Raw genomic sequence first — 26,668 nt, 5'->3', positions numbered from 1 at the left:
AGATCCCACACCAAGATGATGTGACTGGATCTCAGGGTGCCAAACTTTAGAGGGCATTGACAGTGCTCATAATCCTTCAGTAGATAGAAGAAACAGATGTGCTGTAGCAGAGGTAGCAAAAGAATTAGCTAATAACAGCAAAATTGAAGCTAAATGAAACTGAAAAATGACCCAGCATGGCCCTAAAAAAGAAATACGACAATGCTACTCTCTCCCTTGTTTGTAGAGAAAAGGGACTAGGCTTATAAAACACTACATACGATGTTGTAATTAATTAATGTTGGTCAGTTTTGCTGCTTTTTTCCCCCTCTTTTTTCATTATAAGGGATGGTTCTTGAGGAAGAGGAAGAAATATGCATTGGGGGATATAGGTGATATAAAAATAGGATATCAATAATAATTTTATAAAAATGGGATATCAATAATAACATAAAAATAGAATATCAAAAATTACTTTATAAAAACGATATCAATAATAATGTTTAAAAACAATAATTGCATAGAAACCTGGAAAGACATATAAACTGAGGCAAAGTGAAAAAGAACCAGGGAAATAATATATAATATACACTGTGACTTCAGTGGTGTAAGCGAAAAAATAGCCACAACGATAGAAATCAAAACTGAATGCTGTGAAAGTAAAATGAGCAAGCGTGGCCCCAGAGATGTGATATAAGAAAGTACCTCTTCCCCCTGGCTTCTCGACAGAATTCAGGGACTGGGTTTTGAAGGTCCCGCTCTACTCCATAAGTCTGGTGGGGAGCACAGGGGAGCCTATCTATATAAGCAATTTTATTTAAAAAGGTATTACAAAATCATGGGACCATATGAGGTATATCAATTTATTAATAAAGATTTAGAATACTGGGTAGAGAAAAGACATTTATTTGTTTCTTGTCCAGTTAAGGCACTGTGAAGATTGTCCTTAATGTCCAGGTGTGGTGAGCTAGGCATCAAGCTCCTCAAAGTGGGTACAGGATAGTCTCAGCAAGGTAGGATGACTGGAGGCTGAGTGGTCTCTGGTGGCCTCAACCTATGGATGGTGCTCCCAGCTGCAAGGTCAAAACACCAGATTAGTATCAGCATGTGGGCAGGGTCTCCAAGGGTCAGGCAGAGTGTAGGACCTGCCCCACCCATTCCCCTCACCTCCCTTCCCTCTGGTGGGGAGGTGAACCAGGTACAACTGAAAAGCTTCTCCCCCCATGGAAGGGCAGGAAAAGTGCTGCGATTATATAAAGTATTCTCTTGTTGTGCTCACTTCACCCTTCATCTTCACTTCACCCTTCACCACTTCACTTGATACAAGTCATCCCAGGTTTTCCTAAAACCATCCTTTTCATGATTTCTTATAATATAATTTTATTACATTTTACCATATACCACAGTTTGTTCATCCATTCCCCACATGATGGGTACCCCTTTTGGTTCCAATTCTTTGCTACACTAAAAAGAAACTCTATAAATATTTTTGTATGTGTGGATTTTCTCTTTATTTGATCTGTTTGGGAAGGGAGGAAGAAAGGAAGGAAGGAAGGAAGGAAGGAAGGAAGGAAGGAAGGAAGGAAGGAAGGAAGGAAGGAAGGAAGGAAGGAAGGAAGGAAGGAAGGAAGGAAGAAAGAAAGGAAGGAAGGAAGGAAGGAAGGAGGTATCACTACACAGCTTAGTGATGGGGTGAGGGAGGAGAATGGGAATGTGGGCACATAGTTCCAAAGTACTTTACATCACTCATTTCTCTTCCCAGTTTTTCCTCTATTTGTCTTACTTGATTTTCAAAATCCTTTTTGAGCTCTTCCATGGCCTGAGACCAATTCATGTTTCTCTTGGAGGCTTTGGATGGAGGAGCTTTGACTTTGTTTTCTTCTGTTTGCATGGTTTGGTCTTCCTTGTCACCAAAATAAGATTCTATAGTCTGGTTCTTTTTCTGGTTTTTGCTGATTTCCCCATCTATTTACTTGACTTTTGAACTCTTTGTCAAGGTAGTTCTCTACTTCCAGTGGGGGTGGGGGATTTACTGTCAGCCCCTTGATCCCCTCACAGGGATAGCTAGGTGGTGCAGTGGATAGAGCATCAGTGCAGGAGTCAGGAGGACCTGAGTTCAAATCTCACCTCAGACACTTGACACTCACTGGCTCTGTGATCTTGGGCAAGTCCCTTAAGCCTCATCCTGGGTCATCTCCAGTCATCCTGATGAATATCTGATCCAGTCATCTGGATTCAGATGACTCTGGAGGAGAAGTGAGGCTGGTGACCTGCACAGCCCTCACTCACTCAAAACAAGTCAAGTGCAAGTCATGTCATCATTTCTCTGATGGCATGGTCTTCTTCGGCAAGGAAAAACAAACACTGTACTGATCCCCCCACAATCTGTGGGCCTAGAGCTCCAGAAACAGCTGCTGCCGCTGCCCCTGCTGCTGTGGCTGCTGCGGATTCCTCCACAGGTCCTTTCCCCCTCTGCCACCTTGGGGATGGGGCCAGACCACTCCACTTTTCTACACTGGTCCCACAGGCTTTCCCCACTTATTTTTCAGTTTATCCTCAGAGTTTTGGGGTCCTGAAGTCTGGAAACTGTCACAGGTGCGAGAGATTCAGTCTCCCCAAGGCCTGCTCAGTTCCTGTCTTTGTCACTGTGGCCCTCACTGGACTGTGCTCTGCCCCTTGTGTGGCACTACTGACACTTCCCGGTGACCCTCCTGGCTGTCTTGGGCTGGAGATTTGCATCACTCCATCGTTCTGTCAGTTCTGCAGCTCTAGAATTTGTTTAGAGCCATTTTTACAGGTATTTGGCTGGGTTTGGGGGCAGCACCCTAAAAGTGCATGCTGTTACTCCACCCCTCCCCCCAAAGTGCTTTAAAAGAATATATTTTAAAATTAGATTGAATTGTCTTATCTTCCTACATAGGACAGAAACCTGGAGTTCATCTCCCTCCCCCTCCCTCACCATGGAACTGTGACCAAAGGTCTGAAATCTTTCCTAACCCACACCAAACTGAATTTGTCTTTAAAAGTTGATTTGATGACACCTTCCTTGGCACTTGCCTCAGTTGACAGAAAAACCATTATAGCTCTGAAACCGAGGTATTAACAATATTACATCTCCATTTTCAGAAAGGAATAGGACATGGGAGACTTTCGTCACTGACATCAACATCTCAAGGATTTATACTATTGAAACAACTTGTTTCCTTTACATCTGAACCCCATTGTCCAGATCTAACCCCAAAATCTAAACCTCTCTGGAATCTGCCCCCTGTATAGCATATTTAAATAAAACAACCCTTCAACTGTTCTGCAATCAAAAAAACTCCAATATCCTATCACTGAAATTGGCATCCAGTTATTCTAGGAGCTGCATGAAAAGATCTGAAGAGAGGGTATTCTGTGCTCTCAAGGCACTTAGATGATGGTGTGCAATTCTCAGCTTAATCAATAAATATCTATCTTGTTTCTCTGTGAAAATTAAGCAATGGAATTTGACAAGGTATGATCTGTGAAGCATTCATCTGAGGCAGAGGGCCAAAGGTCACTAAGAACAGCTTGACATGAATTAATGCACCAAAAAAGACTCAATCCTGGGATTAAGATCTTATCACTGCTGGATATGATTCTAAGATCTTTATTAGAGTCATTAACATGAGTTTACAAGGGAAGAAATTCACAGCTTGCATGTCACTACCCAGACACTTGCTCTTGGGCTGTTAGAGTGCTCAGAAGTGTGGCTAGGAAGGAACCAGGAGGAGGATCATGGCAGAGTATTTAAAGGGACATAATTCTTGGAAACTTACTCCTCATGTTTTGAAATGGGGTTGGCCAAAATCCATTTCATTTATTAGACTTTGCAGAAGGCCATTTTTCCCTAAAAGGCAATGCAGGTATGGAGCTATTTGGAAGAACTGGGGCTGCTATTATTTGTGTCTTTCCTGTCCAGAGTCCTGTTTTCCTGGCCATTTCCTATAGATCATGAAGTGAATGTCCACACTGAGTGAGGCATAGAACAGGGATACACACTTGCTAAGCAGTTCGCTCAGATCCTGTGCACTCTCCAACAAGGAAAGAGATTCCTTATAAATGGTGATGTTCTCTATACGTGCAAATTTTCATATAACACTGAATCACGGAGTTATAGGTCCAGAGCTAGAAGACATCTGGCCCAGCACCCAATCCAAAAGTCTCATTTTATAGATAAGAAACTGAAGTCAAGGGAGGTTGAAGGATTTGTCCACAGTTAGAAAGTCTAAGCTAGATGGCACAGTGCTAGGCCTGAGTTCAAATATGACTTCGGACACTTTCTAGCTGTGTGACCCTGGGGGCAAGTCATTTCCCCCTGTTTGCCTCTGTTTCCTCATCTGTCAAATGAGCTGGAGAAGGAAATATGAAACCACTTCAGTATCTCTGCCAAGAAAACTCCAAATGGGATCATGAGGACTCAGACATGATTGAAAAACTGAACAACAACAGACAGGAACAAGACACTGGATTTGAACTCATATCCCATCAGTCGGTCAATAAAACATTAACTAAATGATTAATATGTTCCAAGGTACTATATTAAGTACTTAAAAGATTAACAAGAAAACCCAAAGAAAAAACTCCACCATTCCTTCCCTTGAGGAGCTCATATTCTGATAGGGGAAACAACATAGAAACAACTATGCACATGTAAAATAAATACATTCCAGATTTCCCACCCTACTTTGCTCCACTTTATATGATCTCCTCAGTGAGGGCCACAATCATTCGAAAGAGATGTCCATCAATCCACACTGGAAAATCTAAGTAGATAGTCATTGTCAAACCAAGACATGTGGGTAACCAGAAAAGTCAGATGATTGGAAAATATACCATGCAAGAATTATTAGAAGTCAGGTGGTCTGAACTTGGAGAAGGAGTTGCTTATTAGGAAGAACATAATGGCTGTCTACAAGTATCTGAGGGATTAGATGGCATCTAGAGCTGGAATGGACCTTGGTTCAGTTCCAGCTGCTTTATCTTACAGAAGGAAAAGTGAGCGAATCCAGATCTTTTTCAGGAGACTCTCCAGTGTGATACCACAACCAAAAGGTCACTCGTGAACAAGAGTGTGCTACTATTCAAGGGGAATTCCTGTTCAGCGTGGACTGTGCACTGGGTCTTCTCCATCACAGTGTCTGCCCTTCCTGATCAGTAAGTCATAGAATAGGGCTATTCCTGTTATTACAGCTTTAACAAGGAATATTGTTATATCAAGGAATCTTAAAGAATTTTGATGTGTGGTTGAGAAACATCTTGCTGTAGAGCTCTTTGTAAAAGACATTTTGTTGTACCAAATCAAATGCTTTTTGTAATGAATAAAAACAATAAACATGGTGGGATCTCATAGTCTCTCCATTTTTTTAGTTAACTGTAGCATGGCAAAGATATGGTCCACTGTTGAAATGTGTGAAAATTCCTTGTGAAAGATTACTTGTGCCCTATGAGGATAACCTCATTTTGTGTATAGCTTACAATCATAAAACCTGCTATGATCATGTTAAACTTAAGCTATACCTTTTAAAAATCATATTTGATATCAAAATTTCATAGTTTCCTTCAGTAATCTCTTTTTTGTTTTCCTTTCTTCTATCCAATTCACTTAAATCCAATTCACTCCTAAGACAAGGCATCACCCTGTAATATCATTTGTGTTCTTTGAAAATATTCTGGAAAGGGGATTCCATTCCCTCCCAACTCAGTTGATATAGTCACATAATGGACGTAGCCATACATGATAAAGTTTAACATAAAATTTAAAGATTAATTTTGTTGATACATTAACAAAAGTAATTAACCCTATGATCTTTTTATGAGCTGAGAATATCTCAGATTCGGTCAAGAAGAGCACAAGGACTGGCTAGGCAAACTAACTAGCCCTGCTTCTGGAGGCTTCACATGGCTATTGGTCCTTCATTTTTTCAAAGATCAATGACATCAAAATGATGAGTGATGCCTTGTTTTGCCTGTGAGTTAATTTTACGTGAGAGAGAGTTACACAAAGTCATTAGACTCACTCTCTCCTCGAGTCATGGAAATCCAGAGGCAGGACAAAAGTCAAGGCAATAGCCAGGGATACAGTAGATGATGTTGGCATCCTTGATGTCAAGCTTTAAGCACTCCACAGGACCTATTTCAATTGCTTCCATGGCCATTGGAATAAGTTATTCTCATCTGTCCTTTCTGCCAGGGGAAGTCTTTCCACCCCCCAACTCACTGACATATTGGAGGCCTGTTGGTTACCCTTAACCTAGTTTAGCCCATCTGCAGTGCCACTTCACATACTTGGGCTATTTGGAGTCACAGATGAGATCTGGGTGACAGGTAGACACCTGAGGCGAGTGAGCAGCCCTAGAAAGCACTCAGCAAGCCCTCTTATCAAAGATGCTAGTCCTCCCTTAACACACCATGCACCCAAAGACTTCACATAGTGAAACAAAGAAGAATCTTAGTTTTTCAAGAGTGGGAGTTTTTTTTTAAAGCATCTAGAGGCCTATGGAACAGCTATTCGTATGGAGCACAGCATGAGGGAGTTTTTCTCCATAATCAACCATGTCACTTTGAAGGGAGGTTGCTCTGACCAGCAGGAGACACTCTCCAGCAAAGAACAGACTATACTTTACACAGATGTGTATAGAGAGAGATTGTCACAGAGAGGGAACAGCTTCAAGGCACTAGCTCAGGGTACTGAGAGTCCCTGCAGAGAGGAGTAAACCTTGGGCAACCCAGCAGAGCAGCCAGACAGGAAACAAGTTGCACCCAAGGAGAATTGAATGAGGATTGTGATAAAGGAGATAAGACTTCCAGGCTCTTCATTAGTAGGAGTGTGAGTAGCCATTGCATCATCATCATTGTCCTCTAAGGTTGAACTCACTTAATTTTAAAAATTCTTTTGAGTTTTTGAAGTATACAGAAAAATCCCTTGCTTTCCCTGCATCTATACAACATTAATTTGCTTTTTTTTTTTACTATTTTTAAAATAATAAGTAATCTAGACTTAATATCAAGATTACTAGATCTGACATTTACTCAGCACATGGACATTATCTGTATTTGTAGGGGAGAGTGCTCCACGTTTAAGAAGGGAATGTCTTATAACTATTGTTCTTATTATGCCTTTGCTAAGAGATAACCAAGTCTATTAGCTGATCATTAGTAGGAAGCACACTGCTGGAGGTTAGGAGCCATAGTAGTGTTGGGGTGGAGACTGAGAAGGTTACTCCCAGGGAATCAACAAATATTAAGATAAGTCAGGCAGAGATAAGAGAGGAGGAGGTAGAGGGGATGATACATTTGCATACTGAAATGTTCATGTGTGTTGATGATTATTAAATTCATGGTACAAAATTCAAAGAATCTATTGCTTTTGAAAAAATTAATTTCTGTGTCAGGACTAAAGATGGAATCTCAACATACACAATTTCTTAAGTGCAATCTGTCCATCTCTATTTCCTCCTCTTCGATTTTGGGATTACTTCACTGTCAATCTGCAGCATTTCTATTGGTGAACTAACTCAAGGGGCTGCCCTTCTAACTGCACATCACAATCTAGATCAGGGTTTCTTAACCTTTATTGTGTCATAGCCTCCTTTGGAAGTCTGGTGAAATCATTGGTGCCCCTTTCAGAACCATGTTTTTAACTGCATAAAATGAAACACCTAGTATGGCAAAGGAAACCAATTATACTGATATACAGTTATCAAAATATTTTTTTAAAAAGTTTACAGACCTCCCCCAGTTAAAAACTCTTGGATAAGTATTCTTCCTTCATTAGTTTTTTTTTCCCATGAGGATTATTGGGCCTAATGTCTTTTGAGTAACATAACCACATTTTAGAAAAATGAGTGTTGTATATGTAGCATTATATTGAGTATATAAGATTCCTTATATATGTAGCTTTTGCCTCCCAATCCTAGGATCCTGATCTACCAAAATGTGCTCAAAGATACAAATCTACTTTTTATTTGCTAGTGGAAATTCTCTATCTGTATCAAGGATTTAAACATATTTTACAGTAGAAATTAAACAAGAAGGTTTCTTGTCTCCCTGTATAGCCTGAGGATCTGTAATTATAAGAAATTTCTGCTGAGACATAAAATGATAAGAAGACTGTCACTGCGTGTCCTCAAAGGGCTCTCATGTACATTTATTTAGTCTGACATGGAATTTCTATCCCCGAGAGTTTTTTTCCCTAGGTTTTATTCTTGTTCAATCATTTCAGTCATGTCTAGCTCTTTTGGCAAAGATTGCCCCATTGGCAAAGATACTAGAGTGGTTTGCCATTTCCTTCTCCAGCTCATTTTACAGATGGGAAAACTGAAGCAAACAGGGCTAAGTGACTTGCCCAGGGTCACAGAGCTAGTCTGAGGCTAGAATTGAATTCAGGTCTTCACCTAGCTGCCCCAAATTGAAGACAAGCTAAAGTCCTTTTCTCATAGGACTTAGATTTGTAATTCAGGAAACAGTATAGTATTTTCCATGGAAATTCCATTTCTGGAAACACCCCTCTCCTCTCCCTCACCATCCAACATCATCTAAGTTTGTAGATCTAGTCCAGGATTGTACACACATTGGGATCTCTGTAAATATTTGAGTAAAATCATGGTCTCTGGGGCTTGATACCAGACTTATTTTGGCCAACCTATGCCCAAAGGAGAGCAGAAAAGAAAAAAACTAGAGTGAATTTTTTTTTTTTTTTTGCTTAGCCACATATTCTTGGTATTTATCAAAAACCTTTGATAGGAATAGAAAGGCTTCTGTGAACTGAAAGAAAAAACAAGGTTGAATTGACTTCTGAAAGTGAAATGAAATGTATCTTTTCTGTGCTTTACCTACTAGTCAGTTACAGAACACTGACTTTCAGTTTTCACCTCCCTTTCAAGAATTGCAGTGATAGGGAGGGACAGGGAGATAAAGAAGCAACAGGTCAAAAGCTGTATTAAAGGGAAAAATCCAATGTCCAGGCTTTGAGATGAAACTTTTAATTTGCTTTTAAGGATCTTTCCAGTGTATTCTCCAAATACAGGCCAGTAAGGAAGCCAGAGCTATCTCTTCATCAGATCACATTGTGCTAGTTCCTAGTCTTTTATAGGCAAAAACTGTGTTTTAAAATGGATATCAAGGGAGGTGAGAGAAAAACATGAAGTTTACTCTCATCACATTCAACTAAAGGAAGGAATAAAATGCACACTCATTTTGGTATGAAAACCTATCTTACAATACAGGAAAGTGGGGGAGAAGGGGATCAGCAGGGTGGGGGGGATGATGGAAGGGAGGGCAGTGGGAGGAGGGAGCAATTTGAGGTCAACACTCTTGGGGAGGGGCAGGATCCAAAGAGAGAATAGAAGCAATGGGGGGCAGGATAGGATGGAGGGAAATATAGTTAGTCTTACACAACATGACTATTATGGGAGTCATTTGCAAAACTACACAGATATGGCCTATATTGAATTGCTTGCCTTCCCAAAGGGAATGGGTGGGGAGGGAGGGATGGGAAGCAGATTGAACTCAAAGATTTAGAAACAACTGTTGAGTACTGTTCTTGCTACTAGGAAATAAGAAATACAGGTAATGGGGTATAGAAAGTTATCTTGCCCTACAGGACAAAAGAGAAGATAGGGACAAGGGAAGGGAGGTATGATAGAAGAGAGGGCAGATTGGTGATAGGGACAATTAGAATGCTTGGCGTTTTGGGGTGGGGGAGGGGAGAAATGGGGAGAAAATTTGGAACCCAAAATTTTGTGGAAATGAATATTGAAAAGTTAAATTAATTAATTAATTAAAATAAATTAAATGGGCATCAAGAAAAATTAAAAATGAAATAATATGAACATAAGAACATCTAGGAAGGAAAAGAAGTCATGAAATAGCAATTCAAAGTCAATGTGAGAGGAAGAGGTTGGGTGGGGAGAGAGAGTAGATCATTTCCCTTCATGATTGAGTTGACAGAGAAGGACAAGATAAAATTGAAAGAAAAACTTCCTTTAATCTTACTCATCTAGAATTTTTCTTTTTCCCCTCACCCAAAACATTCCTCATTTCTCTTAAGAATTTAATACATGATTGCACATATGTAACATATATCAAACTGTTTGCCATCTTAGGGAGAGGGAAGTGGAGAGAGGAAGGGTGGGAAGAAGGGAGAAAGGGAGAAAATTTGGGACTCAATTTCTTTAAATAGATGTTAAAATTTGTCTTTGCCTATAATTGGAAAAAAATAAAACACTATTTATAAAAAACAATAAAAAATTCAAGATTAAAAAAAGAATTTAAGTAATGTAGGATATAAGTACCTTTGGGAGGTAGCAGGATGTAATAGAAATTTTTAGGTTTCCAGTGAGAGGACCTCTTTTCAAGTCCTGATGCTAGCATTTATATAATACTTTCAAGTTTGAAAAGCACGTTATGTTATCTCATTTGTTTTGGTTTTTTTGAGGAAGGAGGTGAGGCAATCAGGGTTAAGTGACTTGTCCAAGGTCACACATGTAGTGAGAGTCAAGTGTCTGGATTTGAATTCAGGTTGTCCTGCCTCTAGCACCAGTGCTCTATTCACTGCACTACCTAGTTGCCCCTATCTCATTTGTTCTTTACAACAACCCAGTAAGGCAAGTGTTAATATTCCCATTTTTCAGATGAGGAAACTGAGACTGAGTGAGGTTAAAAGGATTGCCAAAAGTCATATAGCTACTAAATGTCTGAAGTGAGATCCAAACTCAGGTCTTCCTGACTTTAAATCCAATACTCAAATCACTTCATCTCTCTAGGCCTAATTTCCTCCATTCTAAACTAAGGGTGGCAGCCTACATGACCTCTAAGGTCCATTCTAGCTCTAACTCTATGACTTCTCTCCTAAACATTTTAATCGTGAAGGTCTTTGGTTCTTACTCTCCTTGCAGAACCTGCCACTGGACTTTGGTGACTCAGGAAGAGAGAGTGAGGCTGATGACTTTGTGCAGCTCTGCTCTGCCTCACTTAAATCCAGTTCATGCACAAGTCCAGACATCACCCTGTCATGTCATTAGTCCTCTTCAAAACTAAAGACAAACAACATGAAGTTCCTTGGTCCCTATTCCCCTTACAGAAACTGGTTCAGCCCTCTATTTCTCATTCTCTATTTCTTAGCTCTCCATTTCTCAGCTCTCCATTTCTTAACTCTCCATTTCTCAGCTCTCCATTTCTTAGCTCTCCATTTCTCAGCTCTCCATTTCTCAGTTCTCCATTTCTTAGCTCTCCATTTCTCAGTTCTCCATTTCTTAGCTCTCCATTTCTTAGCTCTCCATTTCTTAGCTCTCCATTTCTCAGTTCTCCATTTCTCAGTTCTCCATTTCTTAGCTCTCCATTTCTCAGCTCTCCATTTCTCAGTTCTCCATTTCTTAGCTCTCGATTTCTCAGCTCTCCATTTCTTAGCTCTCCATTTCTCAGTTCTCCATTTCTTAGCTCTCCATTTCTCAGCTCTCCATTTCTCAGTTCTCCATTTCTTAGCTCTCCATTTCTCAGCTCTCCATTTCTTAGCTCTCCATTTCTCAGTTCTCCATTTCTTAGCTCTTCAGAAGCAAAAAGAAAAAGTTCTTTTCCTCAAGGAGCTTACTTTCTACTGATCTCACAAAAACTTCACATTCTTCTCATTTCCTAAACACAAGCCATGCTTTCCTACTCTTTTACTTTTACTCTCGCTATACTTTATGCCTGAAATTCCCTACCCACCTGTTGCTACCATATCTCTTCTTCAAGACCCAGAGCAAATGCTTCCTTCTCCATGAAGTCTTCCCTGATTCCTCCCAAACTGTAAATGACTTCTTATTTATCAGATCCCATTGAACTTTTTGGTCTCATTTGCATTTACTTTAGTTTGTATTGGGCAAATCTCACCATTCTTTCTAGACTATAAGCAAGTTGAAAGTGGGGACTAACATTTTTTTTCCTCTCTCTTCAGTAACACAGGCAGGCACGCATTTGTTATACAGCCATTTATCACTTGTATCCAACTCTCTGTGACCCCATTTGGGGTTTTCCTGAAAGAGGTATCGGAGTGCTTTGCCATTCCTTCTCCAGCTCATTTTACAGATGAGGAAACTGAAGCAAACAGGGTTAAGTGACTTGCCCAGGATTACACATCTACTAAGTGTCTGAGGCACCATTTATTGCTGAATGGATAAACAGATAGAGGAATGAACGAGTGAGGGAATGGAAACTTTTCATAAGATTTTCTAAATTGAGCTCTTAAGAGCAGTTTCTCAGGCCCAGGTATTAGAACTTCTCCTGACAACTTTGCTCTCCAGGTGTGATGGTAATTGCAACTCTCAGCTGCAGGAGGCTGTTCTGATGCGAATGAAGAAGGAAAGGTGACTGCTTAAACTTAGACTACTTGGATAATTACACTTTCACTAAATATAGTATGTTATAAATGAATGTTCACCACACAGAAACAGAGTGTGGTAATTCTAAAAATACAGTCTCCTTCACTGTCACAAACCCCTCAGTGGGATCAAGGATTACAGTGAGACAGAGACCTTGTCCCTCCCCGCTACTCCTCACTCCACATAGACTAATTCCCTTCTCCACACAAGGTTCACTAAATGGCAGGAGGAAATCAATAGCTGTTACCTGGCACATCATTAGTTCTCAAGATAGAAAGTTAAGAGGAGGACAGATTACAAATTTGAGCTATCCACTATGATTGCTTCTTTCTAGTTAGTGATGGGTCAATTTGGCAAAACCAAATCAATTCAGCAGACTCTTTAAGTGTCTACTATACAGATATATGTGAGAGGGATGCAAATTATTTTTATAATGTCTTTAATGATTTTTATAAATAACAGTTGATCTGAAGCCAGGAGACCTGCGTTCAAACCTCGGTTTTGTTACCCTTATACATGTTGCAATGAGCAAGTCAACTTTTCTTTGGGCCTCAGCTTCCTAATCTATAGAACAAAGCATTCAGGAGGCAGTCACATCTATCAGACAAGTTTCTATTTCAACCCTTCCAATCAATCAATCAAAACGCATTTAGTAAGTGATGGCTATGTGTTGAGTATTGTATTAGGATGTAGGGATAAAAAAGACAAAAATTAAATAGGCCCTATCCTCAAGAAGTTTTTGTTGAGTCCTTAGCATAGCCATATTACAAACAAACAAAAAACATAGAAAGTTTGGGAAAAGACAATCTTTTTTTCAGGACAAGAGAAGAATTGGTTGTGTTTGGGAGTGGGAGGAGGGTTGGAAGGGGTTGGGGTTCTTTGGGGGTTTTTTGCACTAAATTATCTCTGAGGAGTCATCCAAATCAAAATCTTACAACTTCCAAGGGGTCCAGACCTGTAATTTCATTGATACATGGAATTCCCAGTATGGAAACTTATTCTACCAAAACAGACTGGCTATTCATCTGTACTTTATAGTTTTAGAGAATTGCCTAGGGCATAAAAAGATTGCCTAGGATCAGGATACATTAAAAGCAGAACTTGCACCCAAAGCTTCCTAATTTCAGGACCAGCAATCTCTTCACTATACTACACTCCTTCTCATCTTACATATATCTTTTACTAATAGTTAGAGCGTTCAAATGAGAGACAAGTCCTTGAAAAGAAGGACTGACTTTCTAAGGAACTGCCTTCCCAGGACAAACAATTCACATGTCTATTTTGGCTCCCCAGCACATGAAAACAGTTTTACCATGACTTACAGAACATTCCTATAGTCAATCCTCAACTTTTATGGGGGTAACATTCCTAGAAAATGGTGTGAAAGGAAAAAATGTGGCTTGATACATTGAACCTATGGGAAATAGGAGTTAGGTTGCTGCAACCACCAAAAACTGCTGAAAATATACTTTACTGCTTACAATTGTTTATAACAAAATATTAATTCTGATAATATACACTTTTTTAACAAAGTAACCATGAAATAACCCATAAAATACAGTACATAAAATAAAATTGATTACATGTGAATCATTTTTTTCATTAATTTCCTAGAATTCTTTGACCTTTTTTTGCTGACATCTCAATCAAAAAAACAAACAAACATTGATTTCAGGCACTATTTACTTTCTATAATGCATGAAATTGATACTACCATAAATACTGTACAGCAAATAAAATTCTTAAAACTAAAACTTTTTTAACCTGAATTTTATCTTCCCCTGTGTCAGATGGCAGTATGTGGACATTGTACTGTATACTATCCTGCTATAATCCTCCATACCTTAACTGACTTCTGAAAACCAAGGGGGAGAGCTTGTTGGGACTTTAGTCTCTGCTGTTGAAAGACGTAAGCCTCTGAATTCTCAACATCCCCTCCAATACTCTGACGCTCTTTCTACTATACATAGCTGCAAAAGTGAAAATGAGGTTACTAATTAAATCACTTGAAAGTGTGAAGTCATAAAAGATATACATCTGAATTCTTTCTTGGCTTTCCATGGGTTTGTCAGTCAAATGACTTTATAGTGCTTGCCGCATTGGGGTCTTTGGAGCACTATCATATTTAGGAAAACCAGATGAAAACTTCCCTTGCTGTTACCTCATTTGTTGACCCATGAACAATGGATGAAAGTTTTATAGAAGCAGAATCTTGTTTTATAGAAGAGGAAAACCTTCTGAATATGAGAGCTATCCTAAAGTGGATTGTTCTGCCTCTAGTAATAATAAATTCCCCTTACTTCAAAACTGGGTGACCTCTTCTCACAGATTCTTGTCAATGTGAGAATTGAATGAGCTGGCCTCCGTGCTCCCTTCCAACTCAAACAGTCTTTAATAGGAAGCTTCAGTTTGCTGATCTATTATCTATCACACCAATCTCTTGGTGTAAAATAACATGCATCTTTCCTATTTCTAAAAGCTATAAATTCCTCCATAACAGCTTTTAGAACTTCAAGTGGAGATAGTGTTTTACATATGAGTTTGTACATGTATGAACACACATGCATGTATGCTCACATGTATGTAGACAGGATAATATTTTAAGAGTCAATGTGTCAACTTTTTTTTTCCTCTAGCCCAGAGGTCCATACCCTTTTTTTCTTTTTCTTTTTTTGTGGCGTGAATCCCTTTGGCAGTCTAGTGAAGCATAGGAGCCCCTTCTCAGAACATTTTAAATGCATAAAAATAAAATAGGATTACAAATTAAACTATTTTTGAAATATAGTTATTTTTTAAAAGGTAGAAAAACGCAGGATATGAACCCCAGCTCTTGACCATTTCTGTCTTTAATCTTCTAAGTGGGAATATTCTTTCTCTGACTCTTATTGTTCTTGTTTTAAAAAAAAGTAAATAGACCAAAATCTGTTATGTAAATTATTTGGAGAAGATATTTTTCTTCTTTATTTTTTTTGCTCATGTAATTTCGAATTGTTGACCTGCAGGAGAAAAAATATTTCTTGCATGAAAGAAAGGTGAAACACCAGTAGCTACAGTAATGTCTTTTAGCTGAATGGTGATCTCCACTTTCTTGACTTTAGTAGGGCCCTAGTCTAATCATGAGACCTCCTATCAACTTTCTGCTGTTTCCCTTGAACTAAAACCACTGTTGCTTCAGCACCCAATAAAACATGGAGGGAGGGGAGAAGATAACTCACCTCCAGACCACTTCACTCCCACAGAAAGAACTACTTTTGTGAAAATACTCCAAATCCCTTTTTGCATTTTCCTTGAGACTCCCAAGCATTCAGTGAGCATATAAAAGTAGATGCACCAAAAAAAATACAATCTATTATTTCATCTGCCCAGAAGTATCTCCATTGAATAGAAAAAAGCCTTGGATTTGGTCTGGGTTTTTTTTTTTTTTGACTACCAGTTCTGTCACTTATTATCCATGTGACCTTCAGATTCACCTCTATGGGACTCAGTTTCTCATCAGTTTATAGCTCCTCTCTCAATTCACCTGGTTCTCCCACCACTGCTCCAACTAGTTGGAGTTTGACTGCCAGTGAGGAGATAAAAACTAAGTGTGTAACAACAGCCATTAACATGTGGGCTAAAGAGTCCTTAAAGCAGCCCTACTCTATAAAGATTGAGCTGCCTATAATTAGAAGCTAGTGATAGGACACTAGGAAAAAAAAAGACATTGGCCTTTAGGAATTTCAGTTTACAATGGACCCCACATTTATGCCCTGTGCTGTGAGAGGGCACACTCCAGAGTTCCTGAACCTTGATGATTAACCCTACAGGACGCCTGAGTCAAACATCAGTTATAAATGATGTATGTGATATTGCCCACCCACATGAAGAGCAACCCTGGAAGCCAAGTAAGCAACATGAAGGTTTTCCCAGAACTCCTGGGTTCAGAGACGCCAACATACTGTCTGGAGACATCATGGGACTGCCTTGGGATATGAGGACCAACTGAATGGTAGCCATTCTATAACATATTGTTTGTTATTGTGGATCATTTTGTTACATCTAATGAGTCTATGCCAAGAGTGAAGCAAATTGTGTCCAAGCATGCATGTTCATCACTGCGGGGATTCTATTTTACTATGCCAAGGTCATGTGACTAGGTTTTATAGACAGATGTAACAGATTCAGAAGAGATCACATTTAGAGGTGATTCTGATTAATAAAATCCCACATTAATTCATTGGATGGAGAGAGACAGATAGGCGGATAGATAATTGCCATCCAAAGATATGACTAGTCTTTGTATGGTATAGATATCTGAACTGGGATCTGTCCCACTACATCTCTAAGGGAGACATCAATTTTTGTCTTTGGGTGGAGCAAAAGGAGGACTATTCCTATTCTATGGACAGGATCCATACATATCATGCATAAGCAAATTCTCCTAAAAGCTCCTGTCTCCAAGGCAGATACTGGACTAGAGTTGTATCTGTCATATTGAATCATTTTAGTTGTGTCCAACTCTTCATGACCCCATTTGGCATTTTCTTGGCAAAGATCTTGCAGTGGTTTGCCATTTCCTTCTCCAGCTCATTTTACAGATGAAGAAACTGAGGCAAATAGGGTTAAGTAACTTGCACAGGGTTGCACAGCTAGTAAGTGTTTAAGGCCACATTTGACCTATGGAAAATGAGTCTTCCTGACTTCAGGCCTGGTACTCTACCCACTGTGTCATCTATCTATCTATCCACACATCATTTATCTGTAGTTTAATGGCATGATGGAAGTTCAGAATAAAAGACACTTTTCCTAATTGCTCCCAAGGGGAAGGTAATATTTGTCTTACTATCACCAGTTTAGTTCCTTCCTATCAAATGATGATTATACAAAAGACTAAAAAGTTAATGCAACCCAATCCAATAAGCATTTACAAAGCTCTTACTATATACTGGCTGATGTGCTGAAAATACAGTAATAAAAAGACAGTACCTGACCTCAAGGAGTTAAGATTACAAAGGGGGAGACAATACCCAAAGAACGCAGGAAAGTGTATGGGAGTACAAGGGTACACCAGAGGGTACAGGGGTATCTTCTTCTGTAGAGTTGAAGCCAAGCAGAGCAGCAGATGCAGAACAGAGTAAGCAGAGAGTCCTGTTTCTGCCCTGTATATATAAAGTCATTGGGAGGAATCTGGTAGTCTGCCCTCCAATCAGGAGGAGAGGAGGCTAAGGAAGGTGCTATCAGTCAAGCCCTGCATTAGTAGCATAGTGGTTGGTAGTGAATTCTAAGTGATGAGCTTATTCCATACAGTTGAAATTAATCAGACCAACAGAATAAGCTGTATCCCCAGAACCTAGTACAATTCCTGGAGCAGAGCTGGAACTTGGAAATATTTGTTGATTAACTGAAAATCTTGCACAGATGCAAAGTGGAATGACATCATTAATAATTAATAAGCCTCTTTAATCAAAATAACTAGTAAATAAAAATTGAAGAATTTATATAGATTAGAAAATAGAAAACACCAGAGTAAATGAGCTCTTCAACTTGAGAGCAAGATAAAAAACTCAGCTCAACCAAGCTAGAAACAACTCACCAGGAGGTTAGGGGTTGAGGGTAGTAGTGGGAAGAGGGGAGTCTTCTCTTAATAGTCTCCAGGATTGCAATCAAGGAAAGTCAATGACATGGTGAGGTCTGGCTTTCTCACATGTCTGCTGCTCTGAGCAAGTCTTCAGTCCATCAGTCAAAAGCCTGTGTCTGTCTCTCTCTAAGCCCTTCAACAATATTGTCCCATCTCTCTCACATTGTCTGTGAACACATCAATATGAACTCAGAGGTTTCTTAACCAATCAGGAATAATGTCATCTTCTATAGACTCAGAGCAGCCTCATAGGAGTATTCTCCTGCTTGGGCAAAAACGAGGTCACATACTATCCTTTAGAAAGCAAATCAACAGAGACTCACTAAGAGGCAGAGCTAGAGAATAGAAAGTTGTCTACTTTCTGCAAACTACAGAGATCTCAGCATGTTATGCGTTATAGTGGAAAGAATCCTAGCTCTGGGAGTCAGAAAACCTGAGTTCAAATTCTACCTCTGACACTTATTAACTTGGTGACCTTAGATGAATCACCTAACTCCTTTAGGGATTGGATTAAATAGTTTCCGATTCAAAACATATGATCAGCTGACCTTGCTGAGTTTTCTGCTCAGTGGAGGGATGCTTTGCAACATCCAAGGAGAATATGGGACTTGACCAACTCTGATCCTTCCCACTGAATAAGATTAGGTTAGTGCCTAACAGCAGAACTTGGTGATTAGATATAAAATGAATATTTTGTCCAAGTTGATTTCTAAAGTTCCTTCTAACCTTAAATATGTTATTCTATATCAAAAAGATATATCTAGCTACTCTAACCCTAAAGAATAACATCAAATGTTCACAAGTCCAAAAAGAGTTCTCAGAAGAACTTAAAAAGGAATTCAAAAATCAAATAAGAGATCAAGGAAAAATTAGGGAAAAAAAAAATCAAAGCAATACAAGAAAATGATGAAAAGAAAGTTAACCAAGTGGAAAAAGAGGTCCAAAATCTTAAGGGAGAAAATAACTCCTTGATAACTAGAATTGGTCAAGAGGAATCAAATGGAGCTATGAGACACTAATAAATAATAAAGCTAGACAAAATAGAAGACAGTCTGAAACATCTCATTAGAAAAACAACTGCTCTGGAGAACAGATCGAGGAGAGACAATATAAGAATTGTTAGACTACCTGAAAGTTATGATAAAAAAAAAATACAATATTAAAAGAAATTATTAAGGAAAATTACCCTGAAGTTTTTGAACAAGAGGGTAAAGTAAAAAGTAGGGGAAAAAATCTACTGTTCACCACCTGAATAAGATCCAAGGAGGAAAACTTACAGGAATGCCATACCTACTTTCCAGATTCCCAGATTAAGGAAAAAATATTACAAGCAACAAGAAAAAAAAACTTAAATACTGCTGAAATACAGTCAGGGTTTCGCAAGACCAAATATGCCAAACTTTTTTCAAAGAAAGCTCAGAAGTAACCTTATAGGATCAGATTTATATTTAAATCTAGAAAGAATCTTAGAGATCCTCCAGTCCCATTCCCTCATGTTACAGTGAAGAGACTGAAGTCCAGAAGTTAAGTGCCTTACCTAAGGTCACAAAGTTAATAGGGCTATGGACATGAATTGAGGTATTGGAGAACATTTGTATGATACTGGACAAATAACCGAGTTACTCTTGAGTAACTCATCTGTAATACGAAGAGAAGGTTGGACTACAAGATCTCTTAGATACTTTCTAACTCTAAATATATGGTCTTATAATAATCATAATTTTTTTGTCTGAGCCTCACAATAAATAGGTATGTAAATAGAGTAAATGAATGAGTATTTATTATTAAGTGCTTACTATGTGCCAGGAACTGTGCTGAGTTCTAGGGATAAAAATACAAGCAAAAAAAGTGACTTCTACCCTCAGGACACTTCCATTCTAAGACAAATATTTTGCAGATAATAGAAATAACATATTTATATCAATTTTGAGATTTATAAAAATACAAAAAAAACCATTTTCTTCACATAAAGTCTGAGGTAAAGAGTAATTCTAATCATGATTTTACAACTGAAGAAACCAAAGTTCAGCACTGGTCCTGTCTTTCTCAAGGGAAGAAGGCATATCCTATTTTTTTTTTCTTGACTTCTCATAGAAACTACTAAAACAGTTGTAGAAGCGAGTAAGTGGTAGAGCTGGGACACAAGCCCATGTCTACTGATTCTTACCCAACCCAATGTGTTTCCATTTCACTAGGAGATTCTGTAACATAACAGTACACCAAGGCAATTCTTAGGTTTTCTAGTCTAGCACATGGCTTGCACTGCATTTGGTATCTCTTTGGGAGCTTACAAAGAAATCTGGCTTCTGATACTTTGAAAGAAAAAAATGAGACTCTTCTTTGTTCCTAATTTAATTCAGATGATAAAGGTTCAAGAGCAAGATGCTGAAAAAGAAGTGACTGTAATTATTGTTCACACCACAGATAATGAAACCCATAATTATCACTGATGGAACTTAATTGGCCAATGAAATTTCAGAGATTCACTGTTAGGGCAGTCTAGCTCCTCTGACTAATCACAATACCTGCTCTAACTGTGGTGCCATTTTTTTCTCAAAGAAATCCAGATACATGTGAATTTTATTTCATGTGATCTGAAATTTTTTACTGAATCACAAATTGGCACAATATGAAGGAGCTAAAAACAGTAGCTAGCTCTATCTGTAATTATAGAAATAATTACAATGGCCTCTCTCTGTTAGGTTGGGTTTCAAATTTGAAAAACCTTTTTGAAAATTTGAAAAATTATTTGAAAAATTTGAAAAATTCCTGCTGACAAAAAAAAAACTAGTATAGCAATAAATCACATTCCTATAGCACTCTAAAGTTTTATAAGGAGTTTCTCTTTAAAACATTCCTTCAAGGTAAGTATCATCATCCCCATTTCACAGATGAGGAATCTGAAGGCCAGAAAAGTTGTCACTTGCACAGTCAAGAAACTCGTGTCAGAGGCAAAATTTGAGCACACGTCTTTTGACTTCAGTTTCAGTGCTCTTTCTACCACAATATGCTGAATCCCCAATAACATTACAATTCATGTCACCAATAGAACTGCCTAGTATCAAAAGCAGATCTTTACAAAATTACATATTTGGAAGGAACCTCAGAGGTTTTCTATTTCATCTTCACCTGAATAGAACCATCATCATTGACATCTCAAACTAGTGTATGTATGACCTTGTCTTACTAATTGGAGTGGGAGGTAGAGGGACTACACAATATTACATATTATAAATGACCAAGTTTTGGTTTTACTTGTTGTTACACATAGCTCAGCACACCCTAAAAGCAGGGAAGGAGAAAGGCTCAAGAAAACTGATTGAATCCCAGGGTATATTGGTTAATGAGTTCCTGGTAAGGAAGCTAGAATTTAGTAGGAGGACTGCAATTAGGAAAAGGTTTTAAACAATAAACAAGAGGAGTCTTGTAAGAGGTTTCTACTGATGGCAACATGGCAAAGGGAGAGATGGCTACTTAGACCAGACCATGAGGTCTGAGAGGCTCAAAGTCTTCCTGAGAGAGGAAGCCCAATTTCCAATCTAGGACAATAGGACAAAGAAACCAATTTCAAAACAAGAGCTGCTGTGCTAACACCTAAAGCAATCACTTTAGACTGAGCAAGACTGAGAAAATGGACCTCAGAGAAAGAAAAGTCACCCTTTGTAGACTAGACCTTCCAAGACCTCCTGAAAAGGGATGAGTTAGGTATGGCATTTGAAGCAGACAGCTTGACGATCCAAAGGGAGGACTCTAGGAAAGAGTGGAGAGGAAGTGTTTGTATTGTCCAAGAAATCAGGACAAGACCAGACCCGACTTGAGTTTCTGCTTGTGGAAGGAAGAGTTGTCTGTTAAGGCCTAGGGGAAGTAAATTCTAGGAAGGTTGAGATATCTATAGCTTTACCAACTAAATCCATTTCCTTGAAAACAAAAATAAATATTGCTGAAATATATAGGAGACAAGATAGGAGTAGGAGACTGGCTGAAAAAACATAATCAACATTGGAAACTTTCTCTTGTTGTTCGTTATTATGCCTGACCTTTATTTTCCCTACAGTGCTTTGCAGTAAGCCCCTTTGAAGTTACCTAAAAGAGCACCAAGACCAGATGGATTTACAAGTGAATTTTATCAATCATTTAAAGACCAACTAATTCCGATATTAAATAAATTATCCGGAATAATAGGCAAAGAAGGGGTCCTACCAAACTCCTTTTATGAAACAAATACACTGATACCTAAAACAAGAAAAAGAAAACCAGAAAAAGAAAATTATAGGCCAATTTAATTAATGAACATGGATGCAAAAATTTCACATAAAGGACTAACTAGAAGACTATAATAATATATTACACAGATGATACATTACAACCAAGCAGGATCATACCAAGAATGCAGAAACGGTTTAGCATGAGAACTATTAAGAAACTGATTATATCAATAATAAAAGTAACAAAAAGCATATGATAATATCAATAGATGCAGAAAAAGGTATTTGATAAAGTAGAACACTCATTTCTATTAAAAACACTTGAAAGTATAGGCATATATCACTAATATTCTTCAATATTGTATTGGAAATCCTAGTAATAGCAATATGAGAAGAAAAAGAAATAGAAGGAATCAGAATAAGGAATAAGGTGACAAAACTATCTCTTTTTGAAGATGATGTGACGATATACTTTGAAAATCTAAAGATTCAACTAAAAAGTTAATTGAAATAATTAAAATTTCAGCAAAGTAGCAGGATATAAAATAAACCCACATAAATCATCAGCATTCCTATAAATTACCAACAGGATGCTGTGAGAAGAGATAACTAGAGATACCCCATTTAAAATAACTCTAGACAGCATAAAATACCAAAACAAACCCAAGATCTGTAAAAATTTTGTATCCAAATAAAATCAGATTTAAATAAATGGAGAAATATTAATTGTTCATGGGTAGGCAGAGCCAATACAATAAAAAGGACAATCTTACCAAAATTAATCTATATATTCAGTGTCATCCCAATTAAATTACCGAAAAATATTTTACAGAACTAGAAAAAATAATAACAAAATTCATTTTGAAGAACAAAAGGTCAAGAATATCAAAGGAACTAATGGGAAAAAAATGTAAAGGAAGAAATTAAGCAGTACCAGATCTTAAACTATATTATAAGACAGCAACAATCAAAACTCTCTGACGCTGGCTAAGAAACAGAAAGGTAGATCAGTGGAACAGAGTAGAAATACAATCTACAGCAGTAAATGAATATAGTTTCCCAGTGTTTGACAAGGATAAAGACTTAAATTTTGAGGATAAAAATTCATTATTTGGTAAAAATTGTTGGGAAAGCTGGAAATCAGTCTGGCAGAAATTGGGCATAGAATGAAATTTTGCATCACTTACCAAGATAAGGTCAACATGGACATATGACCTTGATGTAAAAGGAGGTGCTACAAGAAAATCTGAAGAACATGGAACATATTACCTATCATACCTATGGATAGGTGAACAATTTATGAACAAAAGAAAAAAGAGTAGTGTGAGATGTAAAATGGATAATTATGATTACATTAAATTGAAAAGGGGTTGTACAAATAAAACAAAGGTAGCCAACATCAAAAGAAAGGCAGAATACGGGGGGAAAATTTTATAGACAGTTCCTCAGATAAAGGTCTATGAAGAACTTTGTCAAATCTATAAGAATGCAAGTCATTCCCCAATTGATAAATGGTCAAAGTCTATGAATAGGCAGTTTCCTGATGAAGAAACCAAAACAATCTATAGTCATGTGAAAATAAATGCTCTAAATCATTATTGATTAGAGAAATGTGAATTAAAACAATCTTCAGATATCATTTTACACCGATCAGATTACCTAAAATGACAGAAGATCATTTGTTGGAGGGGATATAGAAAAATTAGAACCTTAATTCATTGTTGGTGAATCTGTGAGCTGATCCAACCATTTTGGAGAGAGATTTGAAATTATGCCCAAAGAGTTATTAAACTGCCTATATCCTTTGACCCAGTATTAGGTCTGTTTCCCAAGATGATTAGGAAAAATGGAAAAGAACCTACATGTTCTAAAATATTTATAGCAGCTCTCTTTGTGGTGGCAGAGAACTGGAAATTTCAGAGATGTCCATTAATTGGGGAATAGGTAAACAAATTGTGCCATATGTTAATGATGGAATATTACCATGCCATAAGAAATGACGAGATCAATGATCTTAGAAAGCGTGGAAAGATCTCCACAAAATAATGAGGGGTGAAATGACCAGGGCAAAAAATAACATTACATATAGTAACAGCAATATTTTTTTAAGAACAATTTTGGGCAACCAAGTCATTATATGATAAATATCCAAATTAACCTCAGAGATTCTATGAAGAAAAATGCTGTTTGAATCCAGAAAGGAATATTGTTGCGGTATAGGAAATGATGAGCTGACTGATTTAGAAAAACATGGAAAGACTTAGACTTGTAAAGGAAGATGCTATCCATCTTCAGAGAAACAGATGATAGGAGGAAATAAACATAGTACAGTCATATCTATCTATATCTGTAAATATAGATATAGGTAGATAGATATGTGTGTATATGAATGTATATGTGTATATATGTGTGTGTTTATAGATAGCTATGTATAAGCATACATATATCCACACTTATTTGTAACCTTCTTGGGGGGTGGGAAAGGAGGAGGAAAAAATAAAGTAAAAAGCAAACAGCAGAGAACAAAAGAAAATCCACAAGGAAGCAAAGAAAAGCTGGGCAGCTTTGAAAACAATGTGCAGTATTTATTATATAGCTTTTCTTAAAATGGAAATTTATTGTTTTGTATTGAATCCTCTCTTATGGTCTGCTGTGTGCATGGTAATTTTTTTTCTTTTCTCATTTTGTATTTAAGTGTAAAATAAAAATTAACACAAAAAAAAGTTACCTAAAAGAGGTATGAGACATAGTGGATAGAGAACGGGACACTGAATCAGGAAAACCTGGGTTCAAGTTCTGTCTGACAAATACTGGCTGTGTCCCTCAGCAGGTCACTTAACCTCTCAGGGCACCCAAGCAACTCTCTAAGACAGAAAGTTTCATAAGGGGCTGATCTGAATTGTCAGAGGGAGTTGTGAAATTACAGTCTGGTAAACAAACAAATGAAAAAAGGGAAGGGGCTATATCTAAGAAAGAGAAGAAGGGAAATGGCCCATATCCTTTTCCACCGAGCAAATTGGCACATAGGAACTCAATAAAGAGAGGGGATATAGAGGCAGTCAGAAACCAGTAAAGGAGCACCTACCCCCACCAAGTCCTGGAGTTTGCTGATAGAAGAAAAGAATGGGGTCATGGGTAGGGGTTCTAGGGGCAGTAGGTAGACAGCCCATTTAATGAATTATTTAAATTTTTCCCTTTTACTTTTACCCTGATAAATGGATTGCCACTGAGAAACAAAATGCTTTGCAAAAGGTCACAGAGCAAATCCATGCCAGAGCCAGGCATGGTGTCCAAGCTGCCTGACACCCAGGCTCGTGTTCTAGTCCCTGAATTGTTCAGTGCTATAAGCAACTATTCCAAATTGCAAAGGTCATTGACTTTTGATCCGTGATAAGGTCAGGATGTGGTTTTTTTTTAATGCAGGGCTTTGTGTTCATTTAGTAAATAGGTAAGGTAAGTCGTCTTCTTGTAGCAAGGACATCCTTAAACATCTCAGTTGCATCTTTGTTATTCAGTCATTTTCAGTCATGTCCAAGTCTTCGACCCCATTTGGGGTTTTCTTGAAAAGGATACCAGAGGAATTTACCATTTCCTTCTCCAACTCATTTTAGAGATGAAGAAGCTGAGGCAAATAGGGTTTAGTGACTTGCCTAGGGTCACAAATCCAGATTTGAAATCAGTAAGACTCATCTTCCTGACTCTCGAACTAGTGCTCCATCCACTTCCCCATCTAGCTGCCCTGGTTTAGTTGCATCTTTATCAGAAAACAAATAATATCCCCACTAAGGAACCAAATTCCAAGCCAGGATAATTTTTTAAATTTAAAAGCATCTGACAAATAGTATTAGAGGGCAGCTAAGTACTAAAATGGCAGCTTTCTGCCTCATTGTTTCTGTTTGGTTTTTTTCTCCCCTTTTTAGTTCCTTTTAAACTTTTTAAAAAGACTGAGTGTTGTCAGTTATGGAAGAGTGCTGCCCTTCGAGTCAGGACCCTGGGTTTGAGTCCTACCTCCAAGAGCAGTTGCCCAACATTAGGCCAGTCATTTCCCATCTGACGCTGTTTCTTCATCTGTAAAATGGGAATAGGAACATTTTATTCTCCCTACTTCCCTGAGTTGTTATGAGGAAAGTGCTTCACAAATCTTGAAGCACTGAACAAATATGAATTATTATCATTGTTATTATGGATAATATTTTCCCAGAAAATTTATTTTTCCCCACTAAGCATTTGATGGTATAAAAATATTCCTAGATGTTTCTCTTCCTATTTTCTTTGTACTTAATGAAAAAGGGAGAGTGTGTTTGAACTCTTGCCACAGGCAAGTTCTCTTTTCTACCAAAAACATTTACTTAGGCTCTTTTCCCATCGGAATCAGTATATACTTATAATTCAACCATAAGGACAAGCGCTGCTCTGCTCCCACCCTCCCAGCCCCTCAACTGGCAACTAAAATGAAACTACAGAAAAAAAGGCAACTTTCCTAA

The 26,668-nt window shown here is 38.0% G+C and overlaps 1 protein-coding gene across 1 annotated transcript in view; it reads right to left on the bottom strand.

Moving 5' to 3' along the window:
- Positions 1-869: 869 nt before the first annotated feature.
- Positions 870-26,668, bottom strand: part of DEPDC1B (DEP domain containing 1B) — a 172,306-nt gene continuing 146,507 nt past the window's right edge. The window contains exon 11 of the mRNA XM_072605574.1: positions 870-1,052. Within this exon, the coding sequence (XP_072461675.1) occupies positions 1,029-1,052 (24 nt within the window). The 3' untranslated portion in view covers positions 870-1,028. The remainder of the gene's footprint in view (positions 1,053-26,668) is intronic.

This window comes from Notamacropus eugenii, chromosome 4 (assembly GCF_028372415.1).
Source record: "Notamacropus eugenii isolate mMacEug1 chromosome 4, mMacEug1.pri_v2, whole genome shotgun sequence".
In the NCBI taxonomy this organism is placed as follows: Eukaryota; Metazoa; Chordata; class Mammalia; order Diprotodontia; family Macropodidae; genus Notamacropus; species Notamacropus eugenii.
Note: the sequence above shows the minus strand (reverse complement) of the source record. Positions and strands in the feature narration are given on the sequence as shown.